The sequence below is a fragment of the Nyctereutes procyonoides genome, unplaced genomic scaffold (assembly GCF_905146905.1).
Source record: "Nyctereutes procyonoides isolate TBG_1078 unplaced genomic scaffold, NYPRO_anot_genome, whole genome shotgun sequence".
NCBI classification, from domain to species: domain Eukaryota; kingdom Metazoa; phylum Chordata; class Mammalia; order Carnivora; family Canidae; genus Nyctereutes; species Nyctereutes procyonoides.
In genome coordinates, this window is record NW_026575139.1 from 40,355,383 (window position 1) to 40,375,328 (window position 19,946).

The 19,946-nt window shown below is 37.0% G+C and overlaps 1 protein-coding gene across 1 annotated transcript in view; it reads right to left on the bottom strand.

The window, feature by feature from the left end:
• TMEM260 (transmembrane protein 260) overlaps positions 1-19,946 on the bottom strand; it is a 66,770-nt gene that overhangs the window by 32,706 nt on the left and 14,118 nt on the right. The window contains exons 4-5 of the mRNA XM_055304533.1: positions 9,697-9,874; positions 8,435-8,548 (exon numbers count right to left, since the gene is read on the bottom strand). Coding sequence (XP_055160508.1) covers positions 8,435-8,548; positions 9,697-9,874 — 292 coding nt within the window. The remainder of the gene's footprint in view (positions 1-8,434; positions 8,549-9,696; positions 9,875-19,946) is intronic.

Below are 19,946 nucleotides of genomic sequence, written 5' to 3' on the forward strand. Positions count from 1 at the left end.
TCATTTTAAATAAAGCAAATGTTTATATTTTGACAGTTTCTGCATGTTATAAAGTTCAATTTAGAGTGGCATGATGAAATAGAGAATTTTTCTTTTGTATAGGAAATAAACAAGGAGACAATTACATGAGAGCTTTTTCAGATACTGCAGGAGAGTGGCACTGAGTCCTGGCTGTACATACATTAGAATCACCTGCAGAGCTATTTGAAAATATCAATGTTTGGGCCTTACCCCAGACCAATTAAATCAGAATTATTTTGGGGTGAGATCAGCATAAATATGCATACATATACAAAAATGTAGGTATACATCTGTACACACATTAACAGACTTTTTAAAAGCATCCCAGACAATGTGAGTAGCCAGGGTTGTAACCAACTGACTCAGGACTTCTTACTCTGCCTTAAATCATCTGACCAGTAAGATCCCACTACCCTATCACTTCATTGGTAGACCTTATTTTCTAGCCTCTGCTATTGAACTAGTGAAAATGCAATGTCCTTTGAAGAGTCATACTTCCCAAAATGTCATCGTTCATCAGTAGCTGATCTAAGGACAGAATAAACAGGCCCTTGGACTAGGTTCCTACCTTGTCAACTTTGAGTCTTGCATGTTTTATACAAAGCATACGGTTCCTCTTTCAATTAACTAACACAAAATATTTACTTTTTAAGTTTGTGTCAGTCAATGTATCTCTCTGTTATCTGAATGCACCTTCTCTGACATCAGAAGCCTATCTAGGAATAGGGCCATCAAGATGGCAACATAGATCATTTGTGATTCCAGTCTTCCCCACAGGAAGACCAGCTAGCAACTATCTACAGACAAAACATCATTGAGAAGAATCTCAGAATCCAGGGGTGAGGCTAAAGCACCCCCTGGACCATACAGACTAAGAAGAACCACATTAGAAATAAAAAGGAGCCTTCTGACTGCATCACCTCTCCCTCACGTTAGCACAGCATTGCACTAACAGAGCACCCCTGGGGCTACAGTTTTTCCAGGGGGAAAAGAGAGTCCAAGGTGGACATCCAGCTCCCCCAGCACTGCAGGACACTTTCCAGGAGGCTCATTTGGGTCTTCACCTCATGACGACCATGGAGGGAGGAAGGGGTCTGTTGTGCTCAACCCCTGAGAACACAGACAGGAAAGGGGCAGCAGAGCTTTCAGTAGCCAGTACTCAGATCTGACAGACTGTATTCCTACTTGCAGCAGTGCCCAAAGCAGAGATCCAAGCCAGCTGTTTTGCCCATTTGTAGAGCTGAGCTGGTAGTTAATTCCACCCTAAAATAATTCTGATTTAATTGATCTGGGGCATACTTTTACATGATAAAGTCCACATGTGACAAGTCCATAGCTAACATCATACTCAATGGTAAAAGACTGAAAGTTTTTCCTCTAAGATCAGGAATAAGACAAGGGTGCGCACTCTAACCAATTCCTGTTCAACATAGTGCTGGAGTCAGAGTATTCAGGCAAGAAAAAAAGAAAAAAGGCATCCAAATCAGAAAAAAAAGAAGTAAAACTGTCTCTATTTGCTGATGACATGATCTTAACATGGAGAAAATCCTAAAGACTCTACCAAAAAACTGTTAGACTCATAAATGAATTCTGTAAAGTTGCAGGATACAAAATTAATGTGCAAAATTAGTTGTGTTTTTATACACTAAGAATAAAATATCTGAAAGAGAAAGAAAATTATCTCATTTATAATAGCATCAAAACAATAAAATACCTAGCAATAATTTAAAAATGCCTAGCAATAAACTTAACCAAGGAGGTGAAAAATCTGTACACTGAAAACTACAATACATTGATGAAACTGAAGAAGACACAAATGCATGGAAAGATACCCCTTGTTCAGTTTGGAAGAACTAATATTTTTTAAGTCTCTATTACACAAAACCATCTATAGATTCAATGAAACCCCTATCAAGATTCCAATGGCAGTTTTTAACAGAAACAGAAAAACAAATCCTAAAATTTGTATGGAACAAAAAAAGATCCCAAATAGCAAAACAATCCTGCCAAAGAGGAATGAAGCTGGAGGCATCCACTTCCTAAATTCAAACTACATCATGAAACTATAGTAATCAGGAGGCAGTTCAAGATGGCAGGGTAGGAAGATTCTGAACTCACCTCCTCCCACAGACACAACAAAGCTACAAAGACCTAAAAACTATCTGAGCAAGCACCTCCACGTCAAAGAATAAGAAGGCTATATGAAAATGGGTAGGAGAGGCAGAGACATGGCCTCACTGAAAACCCCACCCCAGGGATGCAACCCACAGCCAGGAGAGATCTCAGAAATATAGGATTTCTCCCCGAGAAGCAAGGGGGTTGTGCCCCACATAAGGCACCCCAACCTTTGGGTCCTGCACCAGGGAGATGACCCCCCCCCAAAATATCTGGTTTGAAAGCCAATGGGTCAAATATTCAGGAAAATTATAGGGCTGTAAGGGACAAAGGCTCTGCTCTTAAGGACTCACTTGCCCCAGAAACTGGTACAGAAGCAGCAGTCTGGAAAGTGCTAGACCAAAAGTAAAGGAGATTCATTTGCTAATGTTCAAATGTCTGCTGCAAGGACAGAAGTCTGGTATAATTCTGTCTGGGGACAAAGACATGGGAGGGTGCCATTTCTGGCATCCTTCCTCTATCCTGCTAATGCCAGTGAATGCACACACTCCTGCATGCCACTCCATCAAGGCTCTGTCAAAGCCAGCTGGGCAAATGCCCAGCCCTCACATACCACTCCACCAATGGTGCAACCTAAGTCAGCTGGTGTGTAGAGCCCACACAGGGCATGCCCCATAGGTGCCTGGATCTGGTGGCCAAGGGGGATTGCATTTTGGTGTCCTATGGGTCTGAAATAAGTGGAAGGACAGTGCTTAGCAGGCTGCCAGCCCCAAGGGACTGCATTGACAACAGACTAAAACAACCACTGGTCTTCTTCTGAAAAAACTTCAGCCTGAGGGGTGGGTTTCACATTTACCATACATCTAAAGACTTTCAGGGAACATAGGCTGAAGGATAACATCTTTGAATTCTCACCTTCCCTCACTACAGCTTGCTGGCACCTCCCAGAAAGTGGCTCATATACTCGTCTGGAACCCTGAATTTGCAACAGTCCCTAAGGGAAGACCTCCAGATCACTTGTTCTGGAGGCCAGGAGGGTCTGTGACTGTAGTCTCACAGGACTGTATAAATTTGCATACCTTAAAGATGCTGACTGAGGAGCTAGTGTCCAATCAGCCTGAAACTAGGTGCTGACTAAGATCCCTCCCTCTGGAACACTCACAGGTCTTGACACAACAACTGGAACCTGCCAAGAAAAACTTAGGCTGCTTAGACAGTTATAAAGGTTTGAGAGACAACCAAGAGCAAGTTAAACAATGACGTTCATCTCCTACACAAGGCAACTCCTGCAAGACCGGGAGACAGCTATTTTGCCAATACACAGAAACAACCACAGAGAGTCAAGCAAAATGAAGAGATAGGGGAATATATTTCAAGTGAAAAACAAGAAAAAGCCCTGGGAAAAAAATCTTAATGAGACAGAGTAAAGTAATCTGCCTAACAAATAGTTAAAAGTAATGGTCCAAAAGAAGCTCACCACACTTAGGAGAAGAATGGATGAATACAGCAAAAAGCCCAACAAAGACAGAAAACATAAGACAGTACCAAACAGAAGTCACAGAACTGAAGAATACAATAACTGTACTGAAAAAAAACTGTACTGAAAAAATGAGCTAAATCACAGAGCAATGGCCCTCACCCAAACCAAGCAGCAAAAAGAAAAAGAATTTAAAAACTGAAGTAGCTTAAGAGATTTATAGGATAATTTCAAGCAGAATAACATGTGTATTATAGAGGTCCCAGAAAGAGAAGAGAGAAAGCGGCAGAAGCTTATTTGAAGAAATAATTGCCAAAAACTTGCCTTACATGGGAAAGGAAACAGACAACTGGATCCAAGAAGCCCAGAATTCCAAAGAAGATGAACCCAAAGAGACCCACACCAAGACACACAATTAAAATGTCAAAAGGTAAGAATAAAGAGAGAACTTGAAAGCACCAAGAGAAAAAACAACTCATTACCTACAAAGACAACCTAAGGACATCAGCAGACTTCTCAGCAGAAGCTTTGGAGGTCAGATGAGAAGGGCATGATATAGTCAAAGTGCTGAAAGGAAAAAAACTCCTAAACAAGAATACTCTACCTGGCAAAGTTACCACTCAGAGAGATAAAGAGCTTTCCAGATAAACAAAAGCTAAAGGAGTTCACTGACACTCAACTAGCCTTATTAAGAAATGTTAAAGGAATTTAAGCTAAAAGGAAAGGGTATTAATTAGTAATAGGAAAAAATATTTTTAAAATGTCACTGGTAAAGTAAATATATAGTAGTGGTTTAATCACTTATAAAGCTAGTATGAGGTTACAAGATAAAACAGAAGAAAAATTACTACAAATACAGTAATTAGTTAAGGGATATACAAAATACAAAGATGTAAAATATGACACCAATAAATCACAGGGCAGGGGGAATAAAAGTATATCTTTATTTTTTTTAAAGATTTTATTTATTCATGAGAGACACACAGAGAGGCAGAGACATAGAAAGAGGGAGAAGCAGGCTCCCTGCAGAGAGCCTGACATGGGACTCAATCCCAGGACCCCAGGATCACGACCTGAGCCAAAGGCAGACGCTCAAACACTGAGCCACCCAGGCACCGCATAGTATAGCTTTAGAATGCATTCAAACTTAACTTGTTATCAACTTAAAACAGCTTGTTTAATGTATATATATATACACATATAAATGTACATATGTACACATATATATACATATATATGTGTGTATATATATGTACATACATACATATATGTGTATATATATGTACATACATACATACAGGCTGTTATATATGAGCCTCGTGGTAACCACAAAGCAAAATCCATGGTAGACAGACAAAAGATACTAAGAAAGGAATCTAAGTGTAACACTACAGAAAGTCATGAAACCACATGGTAAGAAACCAAGAAAAGAAGAAAGGAACAGAGAGAAATTATAAAAGAGATGAAAAACAATTAATAAAATAGCAGTAAGTACATACCAACAATTTCTTTAAATCTAAATGGACTGAATTCTCTGATCAAAAGACACAGAGTGGCTGAATGGATAAAAAAAATAAGACCCATCTATCTGCTGCCTGCAAGAGGTTCACTTCAGATATATGAACACACATGGACTGAAAATGAAGGGATGGAAAAAGATATTTCAAGCAAATGGAAACCAGAAGAAAGCAGGGATAATTATACTGCTGACATCAGACAAAATAAATTTAAAACAAAGACTGTAATAACAGATAAAGGTGGGCATTACATAATAATTAAGAGGTCAATCCAGCAAAAGATATAACATTTGTCAATGTTTATGTACCCCATGGAGAAATACCTAAATACATAAAGCTAATACTAACAGACCTAAATGGAGAAATGACAGCACTAAAATAATACTAGGAGGACTTTAATACCTCATTTATATCACTGGATCGACAATCCAGAAAGAAAATAATAAGGAAACACTGAGCTTAAACAACACATTAGATGTAATAATGAATATATATAGAACATTCCATCCCAAAGCAGCAGAATATACTCTCTTCTCAAATGCACATGGAATATTCTCCAGGAGATATTATATGTTATCCCACAAAACATGTCTTAGTAATTTAAGACTGAAATCATATCAAGCATCTTTTCTGAACACAATATCAAACTAGAAATCAATTACAGGAAGAAAACTGGAAAAATCATGAATATATGAAAATGAACATACTACTGAACAACCAATGAGTCAATGAAGACATCAAAAAAAGAAATTAAAAGATACGTTGAGACCAATGAAATGGAAATGAAACGCACCAAAAAAAGAAAACAAAAAAATCTTTAAAAAAAAAAAAAAGAAAAAGAACAACAAAGCTGCAAGCATCATGCTCCCTGATTTCAAACTATACTACAAAACTATAGTGCTCAAAACAGCGTGGTATTGGCATAAATACACACATAAATCAGTGGAACAGAATAGAGCTCAGAAATAAACCCATGTGTATATGGTTAATTAATTTATGACAAAGAGGCAAAAATATTCAAAGGGAAAAGGTCAGTCTCTTCAATAAATGGTATTAGGAAAACTGAGGGTCATATGCAAAAGGATGAAACTGGATCACTATCTTACACCACATACAAAAATGAACTCAAAATGGATTGAAGACTTGATTGTAAAATCTGAGGGTGGAGCCCGAGTGGTGACCCCGCTCCAGGCCTCTGCATCCTCCTGGCTTCACATGTGGGCTGAGGTCTCGGCGCAGGCATGGGAGTTGCTGTGCCTGAGAAAGAGAAGGACCAGGGTCCCACGCCAGAGGAAATACGCCCAGCCTTGGTGGGATCCCCAAAGAGAAGCTCTGAAAAGCTCTGAAAGAGCTCTGAAACCATAAAACTTCTAAAAGAAAACATGGAAGACATATATCCATATGTACATACTATGGGGTATTATTCGGCCACAAAAGGAAGGAAATCCTGCCATTTGCAATAACATGGATAGAACCTGAGGGTATTATGCTAGATGAAATAAGTCAGACAGAGAAAGACAAATACCGAATGACCTTACTTATAGCGGGATCTAAAAAAAACCCAACTCACAGAAACAGAGTGTAGATTGGTGATCCCTAGAGGTAGGGAGTAGGGAATGAGGGAAATGGGTGAAGGTGGTCAAAGTGTACAAATTTCCATTTATAATATGAATAAGTTCTGGGAATGTAAAATACAGTGTGGGGACTATAGTACTGTACTGTAGTTGTGAAAGATGGTAAGAGAGTAGATCTTAAAAGTTCTCCACACACACAACTGTAACTGTGTGAGGTGATGTGTTAACTAACCTCATTGTGGCAATCATTTTAAAATATATCCATGTATCAAATCATCATGTTGTATGCCTTAAACTTATGTTTATGTTATATGTCAACTGTATCTCAATAAGCTGGGGGGAAAAAAAGAGAAATAAATGAAGACTGGAAAAAAAAAGAAATAAAAACTGGATTTAAAAAAAAAAAGCATGGCTAAGGTAACTGATAGCAGGATGTTAATGCATCCCCATCGATGCATCCATCAATCCATAGGAAAAATATCTGGGCCTCCTCAGGTTTGTAATCTATAGAAAAGTCTTCACTGAATTGTATTTTTTATGTTACATCTCCATTTTTAAAAATCAAGGGTTTATATTATAAAAGGCCAGATAAACTACTTTTAGTATATTCTCTAAAACCACTGTCAGAAACAGCCTATATGCTGTTTAATATCCCTTAGGTTGTACGTGATTGACTTAACAGAATTCAGTTCCAAGAAAAATTTGACCTTTCCTGTCACTTGTTATTTCCATTTTTTTAAATCACACAATAAGAATGTTATATAACCTCCATGTTATCCTTTTTGCTTTGTTGTCAGAAGCTAAAAACAAAATATATCCAAGTGCGGTAAATACAATTACCTGAAGTTTTGGTATAATTTCCCTATTTCTGTATAAAAATTTTACGAAAGATATGTTTCCTAATATAATTCTGACTATAGCAACAAATAATGAAATGATAAATAAATGCAGCTGAGGTATAATTAACAAATAAACAACAAATTAAGTAAAATGACTCCAGTACTGGCTCTGTATTTATTGTTTTAACTTCCAGGAGGAAGACTGACAGAAGAGTAAAGGGCTTCTATCTTTCCAAAACCTCAGCTCCACACCTTTTTATGTCCATCTCACAATGCCTTACATGCTATAGTAATTTTCTCATATTGCTTTATACTGTTATTTAAATTAATGATCATTTTTCCTTTGAGAAAAAGGGAAAACTAAAATAAATTATTTTTAAATTCTAGAGAAATACATTCTGAGAAAACAAGATTGTTATTTACCGGAGATTTTTCCTTGGTTCACAACAGCAGTGATGATGTCTGTTTTGTCGGAAGCTGAATCTCTAACACCTAGAGCATCCGGCACGGAGCAAATATTCAACAAACAACTAGATGAATGAATAATCTATTATTAACACACTATCCTTTGTCTTAGGACACATATTAGAACAATCAAGGAAATTTTTTATTTCATTTTAACTCCTTTTAGCCTATTATTATGATGCTGTTCAAAATCAGTAAGGAAATTATGAAACAAGCCAGATGTCACTGCAATCAATATTGCATAATTTCTGTAAATCCTATTTTTTTTCAGTCAATGTTGTTAGAACCTAAGGTCACTTATACTTTATATAAAACTAAAAAAAAAAAAAAGCCCCATGTTTTCTGATGCCAAAAATGTTATATCAATGTTATATCAGGCCTTAAGAAAATATTACAAATTTTCATTAAAAGCACCCAAAAACCTACCTTCTGTTTTAAGAGTCGAAAGAGAATCCATGGTATTATGCACAAAACATAGAGTACTATTGTATGCTGATTACATAAGCTAAGGCCACAGCAGAAAGCACCAATTTTAGCTATCTGAAAAAAAAAAAAAAAAAAAAAAAAACCTAGGTTAAATATTTACCTAAAACTCTTAAGTAAACACAATAGTAAAAAGTTATTCTTTATATGAAAACCAAGCATTTGTACCATAGGTCAGGCTAAATTCAACCTAAATTCAACAATCTTGCTTCCACAGACACTAATATTTAGCACCAATATTATTTTTTTATAATATTGTCCACTCTCACCACATCATTGCAGCTTTGGCCTTAAATGACTGCCTTCAACCTAAGTTTTAGAAAGTCTGTGTGATGACTAGATAAGTCCCACAAGTAATAGGATATTGTATAATTCTTAATAAAATCTGTAACTAAAACTCAGGCATCCTCTCCATTTTACTTTTTTCTCCTATTAAATTAATAAAATTGAACACTTTTTATTTAGAAACCAGTTATGGGTGCTGTTTTTGCTCTTTTTGAACATGTGTAATTTTCATAATCAGAAAAAAGTTTGGAGAAAAAACTCTAATAGCACAGCTCTGTTTATGGAAACCACTGATAAACCATGGTGCTCTTCTCTTTAACAGCAAGAGGCTGCCTACACTAAGGTGGTTTGGTAATTCCCAATGATTAGACTGTAAGCTCATAGAAGACAGGGTTCCTTCACATTTCAAAGGATCTTGATATTCGTGTTTGCCTTATAATTCATTGAAACTTCTTCTGAACTACTTCATTTATCCATTTGACACCAAAAAAAAGTACAAATTTGGTCTTTTTTTGCAATTAGAGAGTAAGTCAATGTACCATGATGGTATATAATTTAAGGTGGTCAATCTAGAGCTTGGCATCTTACGATCACACACACACACACACACACACACACACACACACACACACACGTGCCTGTGCAAGCAAGCCTATCTTGCCCATAGGATTCAGAGGGCATTTCAATCCTCTCATTCTCCAGAAAACTTTTGAACTCTGGTAGAGAAAAAAAAGCCGCATGTTTTATAGAGGATATCATGGTTCACAGTAAAAGAACTCAGAATATTTTCTCTCTCAACATGCCTAGCTTGCCTTGACAGTATTCAGAACAGATAAACAGCATCGAAAGTTAAAAAGAAATACAGCATCTGTCTAAAAATTAAAACAAAAAGTGATTTCACTTTAATCAAAATAGGTTACCTTTGATCTTTCTTTTGCAGTTGCTGCCTCCTCAAAATGTACAGTAAGAGCCATAAGCAGCCCCACAAACAGATTGTTTAAGCTAAAAACCTCTGCTGCAATGGACCACTGCCATGTTAGACGAGAAAATGAAAACACCCCCGCAGCAAGGATTCCTCCAGCATATGAGCCAGAAAGCCTGCAAATACAGATAACATGAAATCTTCTTTCCCAACAAAAAGAACCGACTTTCTTTTCCTTTTTATAAACTGTAGCAGCAGAAATTATGACAGTCACCCAGCACTATCCCAACACATTATATGGTTAATACATTACTTCGTATAATAATTTCTTCCAACAGATTTTAATTAGGAAGTCCATATATTGACTTATTAACAAACAAATGAACAAACCTGCTTGGTCTCCTATGGATTGAATGAGGTTAAGTTCTCAGATGGAACCTCTAGGATTCAAGCCAGTTCAGAAAGCCTGAAGAGATAGTAGCTGGAGAGATAACAAACCTGTGTCACTTTTCTTGCTCTATCCACAAATTAGAATGATGGTCTGGTTAAGACGGAAATATTCTGAACTGTAAAAATTAATGAAATGGCAAAACAGCTATTCAGGAACATTCATTCTCACTTCTTGTGGAGTGTTTGGGCCCAGGCACTTCCACATGACCACATTAAAGTTTATCTCCCAACATATGGCAAAGATGTCATCACAATATTTGGTGATTTAAAGATCTTGAAAGCCAAGTTCTTAGTTTCTAGAGATGTTTTCTTTACACAAGGTTGAAGTTGAAAAGTGATGTATTTCTTTAAAGGGGGGGATGGGAATGTGAATTACAGTAACACAAAAAGAATCAAAAGTCACACTTGGAAACAAACATCTCAATGCCAATGCTAATGAGTCAGACATTTCAAATCAATCAGGAATCTAGATCTCAATTCCAAGATTTGATTTGAGACGAGTAATATGGTGGATAGAGCAAAACAACTTCCTATTTCACCATAATTCTAAAATAATAAAAAAGCTCATCTCAATGCCAATGCTAATGAGTCAGACATTTCAAATCAATCAGGAATCTAGATCTCAATTCCAAGATTTGATTTGAGACGAGTAATGTGGTGGATAGAACAAAACAACTTCCTATTTCACCATAAATCTAAAATAATAAAAAAGCTATTACCAAATATTTCTAACAAGTCTTGTGATTCAGCAAACATTACCATGTCTAATAGTCAATAATAATATATGGCCCTAAATCATCACTTTTATACTTTATTGTTTTGGATAAAAAGTTGTGGAGTCATTCTACGGCTTTTAATCAAGCATCATAGAAAAATAAAAATTAAAGTTTTGTTATCACCAAACTTGGTTTTGAGTTCCTTTTTGCAATATATTTTTCTTTCCCTTATAAAAATCATCAGTTTTCTATTTCTTTGAGTTTGCCATTCTCCCAGTGACCCTGATTCATCACATTGAAGGCATTTCTTCCCTCTAAATTATTTTCTGAATTCTTTTCAACTTGTATTCCTACTACCTTAGACTCAGTTAAGCTTCCTAAGTAGTCTTCTGTTTTCCAACCTATTCTGCAATATAACATCACATTAAATTTCCTAAAACATACTCTTTATGATTAGCTAGCCCCCCAATTTAAGGACTCTTCATGTCTCTAGGAAATATTCTAAATGAGTCAGGCTGGAATGAAGCTCCCAATAAGTGGTACCTAGCCACTAATCACCAACATTATCTCCACCAATCAGTTAGGCTCTTCAAAATTCCTTAATAAGACATGCCTATTCCCAGCACCATACCTTTGCTCATGCTGTAGCCATGAAGTGAATGTCTTGTCAGATTTCTTCTATTTATTCAAATCTACTCTTTTTTCAAAATTCCCAGGTTGCTAGCTCATCTTGGAACCTGTATAGCATGTAGGTGCCTATAATAATTATTCTGACGTTGTTTCTGAAATGTGAATTTGAGTTAAAATTCATTTATATTGGAAATCTTTAGCCCTAAGCACAGAAAGGAAACTTAGTGAATGAGAGAATGAATTAATCTTAAAGAACGAATAACATTTTAAAAGGAATCTCTAGGGGATCCCTGGGTGGCACAGCGGTTTAGCGCCTGCCTTTGGCCCAGGGCGCGGCCCTGGAGACCCGGGATCGAATCCCACATCGGGCTCCCGGTGCATGGAGCCTGCTTCTCCCTCTGCCTGTGTCTGCCTCTCTCTCTCTCTCTCTCTCTCTCTCTCTCTCTCTCTGTGCGACTATCATAAATAAAAAAAAATTAAAAAAATAAAATAAAAGGAATCTCTATGTTTCATATGTCAATATTACTTTGGAAAGTCAGCATCTTTAAGATACAAGAGTCCTTCCTCTATGTAAAACATAAATTAGCTTCCTTGGAAAAATGGCTGACTCCAGGTCAAGGGTATCTCAAGTACAAAATGAATCTGAAATATCTTGTGCCAGAAAGTAAGGAAGGGTTCAAAAGAGGACATGACAAAAGGACACGGAGCCAGCTTAAAGGGATCAAATCAAGGATAATCTGAACATCAGTAATTATAATAGTAGATTGTAACCCAATGAAAAAATAATCTATGAATCTATAGTGATATAAATAAATGGGGAAGAGAAAGTCAACAACTAATAGCTGTAAAAGAAATGATGGAATTTAGCAGCCATTATCATCATAATAATGGATTATCAAAATTATTGGGTAAAAGTTTTACAGAAATACATATATAGTCAAAACACATCCCCCTCTAAGTAGATTAACTGCAGAGGAAAAATGGTAGCTTTACAGAAGAAAACCTGGCAGACACAATCTTAACCACATGATCAAAGTTAAAGCCCAATAATGGGACAAACTTCATATACTTCCCAACCTATTCCAATGAAAAGAATAGAGCATTATTTCTATGGTATTCTTGCAACACATATTACCTGAACCTACAAACTCAAATTGAAGAACATTCTACAAAATAACTGGCTAATATAGATTAAAAAAAAAAAAAGCCAAAGTCTTGAAAGACAAAAACAAAGCAAAAGACCATGAATCCATACAAAACAGACTAAAAGGATATAACAATAGAATAAAGGCTTGGAAGAGTCCCACTCCGATTTAACAGAAGAAAATTCGAGATTCTTTTCATTGGAATAGATTGGGAAGTATATGAAGTTTGTCCCATTATTGGGCTTGTAGTAGATTGTAACCCAATGAAAAAATAATCTATGAATCTATAGTGATATAAATAAATGGGAGAAGAGAAAGTCAACAACTAATAGCTGTAAAAGAAATGATGGAAAATTATTTTCTTCTGTTAAATAGGATATTATCGGAACATTTGATAAAATCTTAATCACCTCCATAGATAACAATGTTGTATCAACAATAATTTCCTGACTTTGAGAACTGCACTGTTGGATATGTAAGAAAATGTGCGTGTTTTTAAGAAACATACTTTCACGGATTTTAGGGTAAAGGATACTATCTATGCAGTTTACTCTTAAATGGTTAAAAACAAAACAATACACACATATTTGTGGCTAATGATATTGGGCCTTTTTTCAAGTTTTATTATTAGCTATTTGCATGTCTTCCTTGGAGAAGTTCATTCAGATCCACTGCCCATTTAAAATTTAGGTTGTCCTTCATGTTATTGCAGAGTTCTTCTCAACTTTTAATACATTTCTTCCCTGCTGAACACAGCCAGAGTCCATTGCTCGCACCCAAGAGCCCTGACAGAAACACACTGCCTTCCCTCTGTTATTCCTATTAAGTTTCCAAGGCAAACTGTGAGCAAATTCTGAAAATAAATGCTGAAGAGGTCATAGCTTTGTGAAAAATAGAAGAGAGGGCAATGTGTCTAAGAACAGAAAGTTATGTGTGCATCCAAATATAGGGTACGTAGAATAGAAAACATTTGGAGGCCTCATCATTTTACTATTTGATTTGGGGTGTTCATAGTACTGTGTATAATAAGCTAAGCTTGTATGAATTTCGTTGATTTCAGCAGCCTCTTCTGAACTGTGACTGTCCATTAAAACACACAGTATTTTAACTTACTGCCTTTACAAAGTTTGCTTTATGTTAAGATTTAGAATCAGTCAACAGGGCAGCCTGGGTGGTTCAGCAGTTTAGTGCTGCCTTCAGCCCAGGGCGTGATCCTGGAGACCCAGGATTGAGTTCCGCGTCAGGCTCTCTGCATGAAGCCTGCTTCTCCCTCTGCCTGTGTCTCTGCCTCTCTCTCTGTGTGTCTCTCACGAATAAATAAATAAAATCTTTAAAAAAAAATCAGTCAACAGTTACTGTGTAACATGTACCAAGACTAAGAAAGTGAAAATTCAGAACATCTGTTGTGAAAAACGTCAAGTTGAGAAAGGGTACATACAAGGATTTGAAGGTAGCAACAAAAGCCCAGCTGAAGCTGAAGTCACTGTGGATATGAAGTCGCAGGACCTTCAGCATGGCTATCGAAAGGTCTGAAGCAGCTGGCCCGAAGTGGCTGGAGAGAGCCAGGGTTAGCGGCTTTGCCTCGCAAGTAGGAGCGGACAAGAGGGAAGGTAGTTTGTAATAAGCCGTGGGGCCTAGATTGGATAGGGAAGGTACCAAAGCAGCAGGGGGCTGATGAAGGCAATAAAAAAGGATGAACAAAGGGTTCTAGGTCTCAGTCAGATGGAAGACAAGTGTAGAGGCATCAAAGAAACAAGTGAACTGAAAGCTAAAGTTATGCCAGGTAGTGAAAAGTGGGTCGGGGAAGGGGATGTGGAAAGGTTAAAGGATGGAACAGTGAAACAAGACTGGACTTTGTTGTTGAGGGGAGCCTGGGATGGGAAAGAATTTAATATAAAGCTGTTTTCAAAATCATAAGATTTTCGTTAAAACTAAGTATTTGTCCTAAAAGACAAGCAATACAGTATACATTACTAAGTTTGCAAGTTGAGTGCTATATAGGAAGACAGGGGTGCGGCACGGCCAGGACACCATATGCCTGCTAACAAGGAGATGTGATGGCCCACATCAGCACCCTGCAAACCGGGTCTGTGATCTGCTGACAGGCAAAGGACGATGTCAGCAGTGATAAGCATGAGACTTTTCTTTTCTTTCTTTCCTTCTTTTTTAAAAAGATTTTATTTATTTGAGAGAGAGAGCAGAAACAGAGGGAGAGGGAGAGGTAGACTCCCTGCTGAGCAAGGAGCCTGATGCGGAGCTCAATCCCAAGACCCTGAGATCACAACCTGAGCCAAAGTCAGCCGCTTAACTGATAGAGCCACCCAGGTGCCCAAGCCATGAGGACTTTCTGAAGACTCCTTTTATTCACTGACTGTAGGTAGGTAGGTAGTCTCATTATATTGTGTAAGGCATATTTCACTATCTGAGCTTGCTTCACTTCACCCTAATGAGACAGAGATAAATGACTAAAGACAAGCTGAAGTCAAAGATGACTTCATGAACAGTTCAGGATCATAGTGAAGGTCAGTATTAGCTTCCTGCTGTCCGCATCTGTAGCCTCTATTTTCTGTTCTCTCCCTAACATTCTATAGAAATAGCATACAATTACCATCTAACTGCCAAATACAACAGGCTCTCAGGACCGCCCTGCTGGATTGATCCCCCACCCCCACCCCAACTCTACTGAGTTGACCAGGGCTCCACATCCCTCAGATGTTCCCTGTGTGGTTCTGGATCTTCTTTCAGTGTTTTCTCTGAACAGCTCCTCTTCTTCCATCATCTCCTTTAAAGCTGGTGTTTCCAAGATTTCATTCTCAGGCAATTCTTCTCACTCTTACATACTCCTCCTGGGTGGCCTTATCTGCTATCTTGATGTCAGCTGCCAACCACAAACTGAAGTAACCAAATCTGTCCCTAGTGCTACCTCCCCCTTACTCTCAAACTGACAGATGTCCAAGTGACTGCTGTACACCTCACCACAAAGCCATTCCGACTCTAGATGACCCACAGAACCTTAATATCAACACGTGTAAAATTAATTTCTCATCCACTTCCCTAAATGATTCCTGTTCCCATATTCTTAGTAACTGCCATCATCTACCTAGTTACATAAGTTAAGAAACCTAAGAGTCATTGTCAAAGCTCCTGTACCTCTCTCCCCCCGAAACATACCACATACTGCCAATTTTACTTCATAACCATTTTGAAAACTCATCCTTCTCTCCACCCATACCACCACTGCCCTACTTTAGCTCACACCAATTCAACAGCCTCCTATGTGGTCTGCCTCCAGCCCTAGGCCCACCATTGCCACCAGAGTGAAGGATCTAAAACATATTTGATCTTCTATTTTTCTGCTTCCAACCCTATAAGGCATCCTCTTTCATTATAAAACACATTACAGGGTTGCCTGGGTGTCTCAGGTTAAACCTCCAACTCTTTACTAAATCTCTAACTCTTTGTTTCAGCTCAGGTCATGATCTAGTGATTGTGAGGCTGACCCTGGCATGGGGCTCTGTGCTTCAGATTCTTTTTTTAAAATCTTCTTTTTTTTAATTTTATTTACGATAGTCATAGAGAGAGAGAGAGAGAGGCAGAGACACACGCAGAGGGAGAAGCAGGCTCCATGCACCGGGAGCCCGACGTGGGATTCGATCCCGGGTCCCCAAGATCGCGCCCCGGGCCAAAGGCAGGCGCCAAACCGCTGCGCCACCCAGGGATCCCTGTGCTTCAGATTCTAATCTCTCCCTCCCCGTCTCACACATAGACACTCTCAATCTCAAATAACTAAAATATTTTTTTTTTAAAAAAAAAGCGTATTGCAACCTCCTCACTACAACAGACAAGACCTTTTATGATCTGGCTTCAGCCTACCCGCAGCTTCATTTTTTGACATAACCCAACTCATAGTTTATGTTCTAGCAACACTAAATGAGTTGTAAGTTCTTGTTTTTACAAGCTATTTCTCCATCTCTGCATTTTTTCTGCAGATGAGGAATGCCGTTTTGCCTTTGCTAGGCTGACTCCCACTGATTGTTTCCAAGTCAGTATAGGCATACCTTTCCAAGAAGTTTTTCCTAAAGTATTTTCATTAAAACCAGGGTGTTTGCCCCTTCTCTAGATCTTATTAAATGAATTAAATGGGTACTGAAAGGACAGGTTTTTCTATATTTCTAAAAATTTGCAATTCCAAGAAATAGAAATTTTAAACTGCAACCTACTCAAAATATAGTAAAGAAATCAGATTTGGGGAACTTAAAATCCTCTAAATAAATTACAAATCCAATGAATTATTTATTTATAAATGAATTTGTATATATATTATAAATATAAAACAAATTATAAAATAAATTATTACTTATAGTGAAATTTTTTTGGACTATTGATTACCACTATACAGTATCCATTTCAGCATATTTGTGCATTCTAAAACTTAAGTCAACCTCACTTCACGTTTCTACAGTAGAAAAACCTTTTGAGTTTTTGAAAACTAAATGTTTTCCACCTATATATTTCAGACATACTTTATCTCTAGTTTCTAATGCTCTTCAAATAACAATGGTTTCTAATTATCTCGACCTAAGTCCAAACATTTCCAAATAATGCTTTATTATAAAGTTACTTATGCCATTATTTAGAATTTATTCTTTATTTTTTTAAATGCAAAAAAAAAAACAGAAAGAAAAGACAGTTTGGTAGTGGTATAAATTTTAAGAACCATGTCCTTTTTTGTTGCTGTGCTTTACTATTATAAAAGTGCTGTCTTAGTAACACATGAAATTGAGGGAAAAATTAAAGGATTCATTTTGATTTTGTTATACTAATTTTTATTATATTAATTTTTGTTACATTGATTTTTTAAAAATAAAATGATGTCCATATGGACATATCTTACAGAAACTAAGGAATAATCATTTTTCCACCCCATACCTTTTTTTTTTTTTTTAAGGTTTGAACAAAAGAAAGAGAGAGCATGCAAGTGCAGGGGGTGGGGCAGAAGTAGAGGGAGAGTCTTAAGCAGACGCCTAGCTGGGCACAAAGCCCAAGGCAGATCACGATCTGAGCTGAAACCAAGAGTTGGAAGCTTAACCTGAGCTACCCAGGTACCCCTCCACCCCGTACTTTATTTATTTATTTGAGAGAGAGAGAAATAACGAGCAGGGGGAAGGGCAGGGGGAGAAGCAGACTCCCCACTGAAAGACTCGTTCCCAGGATCCTGGAATCATGACCTGAGCTGAAGGCAGACACTTAACTAATTGAGCCACCTGGGCACCCTCACCCTGTACTTTATTTTTTATTTTATTTTTTTTTTAATTTTTTTTTGATTTTTATTTATTTATGATAGTCACAGAGAGAGAGAGAGAGGCAGAGACACAGGCAGAGGGAGAAGCAGGCTCCATGCACCGGGAGCCCGACGTGGGACTCGATCCCGGGTCTCCAGGATCACGTCCTGGGCCAAAGGCAGGCGCCAAACCGCTGCGCCACCCAGGGATCCCTCACCCTGTACTTTAATTCAAGTGTTTATACTCTTTTGGCAAGAGTATATAAATCATAATTATTTAAAAAAATTTATATTACTTTATTCCTTGTCTATAAAAAAATTTCAAAGGAAACGACAAAATACAGGTTTACAGTTTCTCATATTGCCTTTAGTATACTGATGTGTAAGGTAAGTCCCTTACATTTTCTCACGTTTTTCTGAAATTTCAAACAAAATACTCAAACTTTTCATCTTATGTCTTATTGAGCAAAATATCAATGAACCCTCTTATATCAATAAACCACTGCAAGTCTAAGAGAGAGGACATTAAATGTGCAGAATTACCTAAGTAATGCTGTAAATATCACATTGATGAATATGTCTGAAGGCCTATCTAATTTTTAAACTTGTTAAGCAAACAAGGTGACTGAACAAACCCTTTTATTATCTGTTTATGAGTATCTTTAAAAAAGTATTTTTTGTATGAATCCACAGAATACCTAGAGTCTCCAATGAATCCATATTCTTTCTGACTGTTGGCGTCTCCATTATTTTATAAGACTGGCCAAATATGATCCTTTTCAATGGAGGGTGTCCCAGAGTGAATGATAGACAGGTTAGCTGTAATCTCATTTGGGTAATAATTCTAACCAGAATACATACTCCACAAAAAAACTTTTTTCCTGAAAAGGCAGTAACACATATCTATAATTTCGAAGGGTGGGAGGGAGGCAGATTTAAATTATGTAAGTAGAAGGAAATACTATTCATGTACCTCACTGAATGCAATACTGTTAAGTTAATTGGTAGTCCAGATTTCTGGCTAATTAATCTTTCTTTTAAAACATATGGAAGGAATATCCAATCTGACATTATTCCTTAAACATAGGTTTTAAATGAAACTGTTGTTCTGAGCCCACAAAATGAGCTGTTTGGAATCATCCATAAAGTCAGATGTAGAGATAGACTATAAATATAAGTAGCTCCAAAATAGGCAAAAACAATTATCATCTACCCACAGACTCAGTCTGATGATTTTTTTTTTCCAAATGAAAATGAACATCACTGTTTTCACCTGGTAATCCAAGAGTCCTACTTTTCATTTTCATTTTATTCTTTTGAATAAACATGCTTATTATTTTTTACAAAGCAACTAAGGAGTTGGCGAATTTAATTATCTACACTAAATGTGCTAAAGTGGCATCTTAAAATGAGCTCACTAAATTAAAAGATATACATTTTTCTACTGACACTGATGAAACTACTTCATCAAAAAAGAAAGAGAACTTCAAATGCGGTTGCAAATAAAATAAATCTTTTCACCAGAACTCAAGAATATCTTGCAAAATAGTCTAAACTATTTTCCATTTTAATTTAAGGACAATTTATGATGAATCAGATTCAATATGAGAAAAAATGTTTTCTATTCTCCATTTGGTTCTCACAAAGCCTCATAGGAGATCAAAAAAGACATTTCTTTGACTGGAATACATATGTTTAGAATCTAACTTGACTTACAAAAGACAACATCTTATGAGGTTATATGAAGAAATGACCACATACTTAAAACACCATTACTGTGATCATTTTAATAACATAACCGCTATATAGTAAAAGATAGTCACATGTCAGTAGTAACAATCCAAATCAAGATTTTACACTGGGAAGAGGTATGCTGAATTTAAGGGCTCATATTAATAGAGTAAAGCAATGATACAGGTGATTCATAACATTCAATAATCTAAAAGTCACTGAAGTCTGTTTCATGTGAATAAACACTTTTATGTTACATATGACATGTATTCACCAGTATATTTGCAGTAAATAA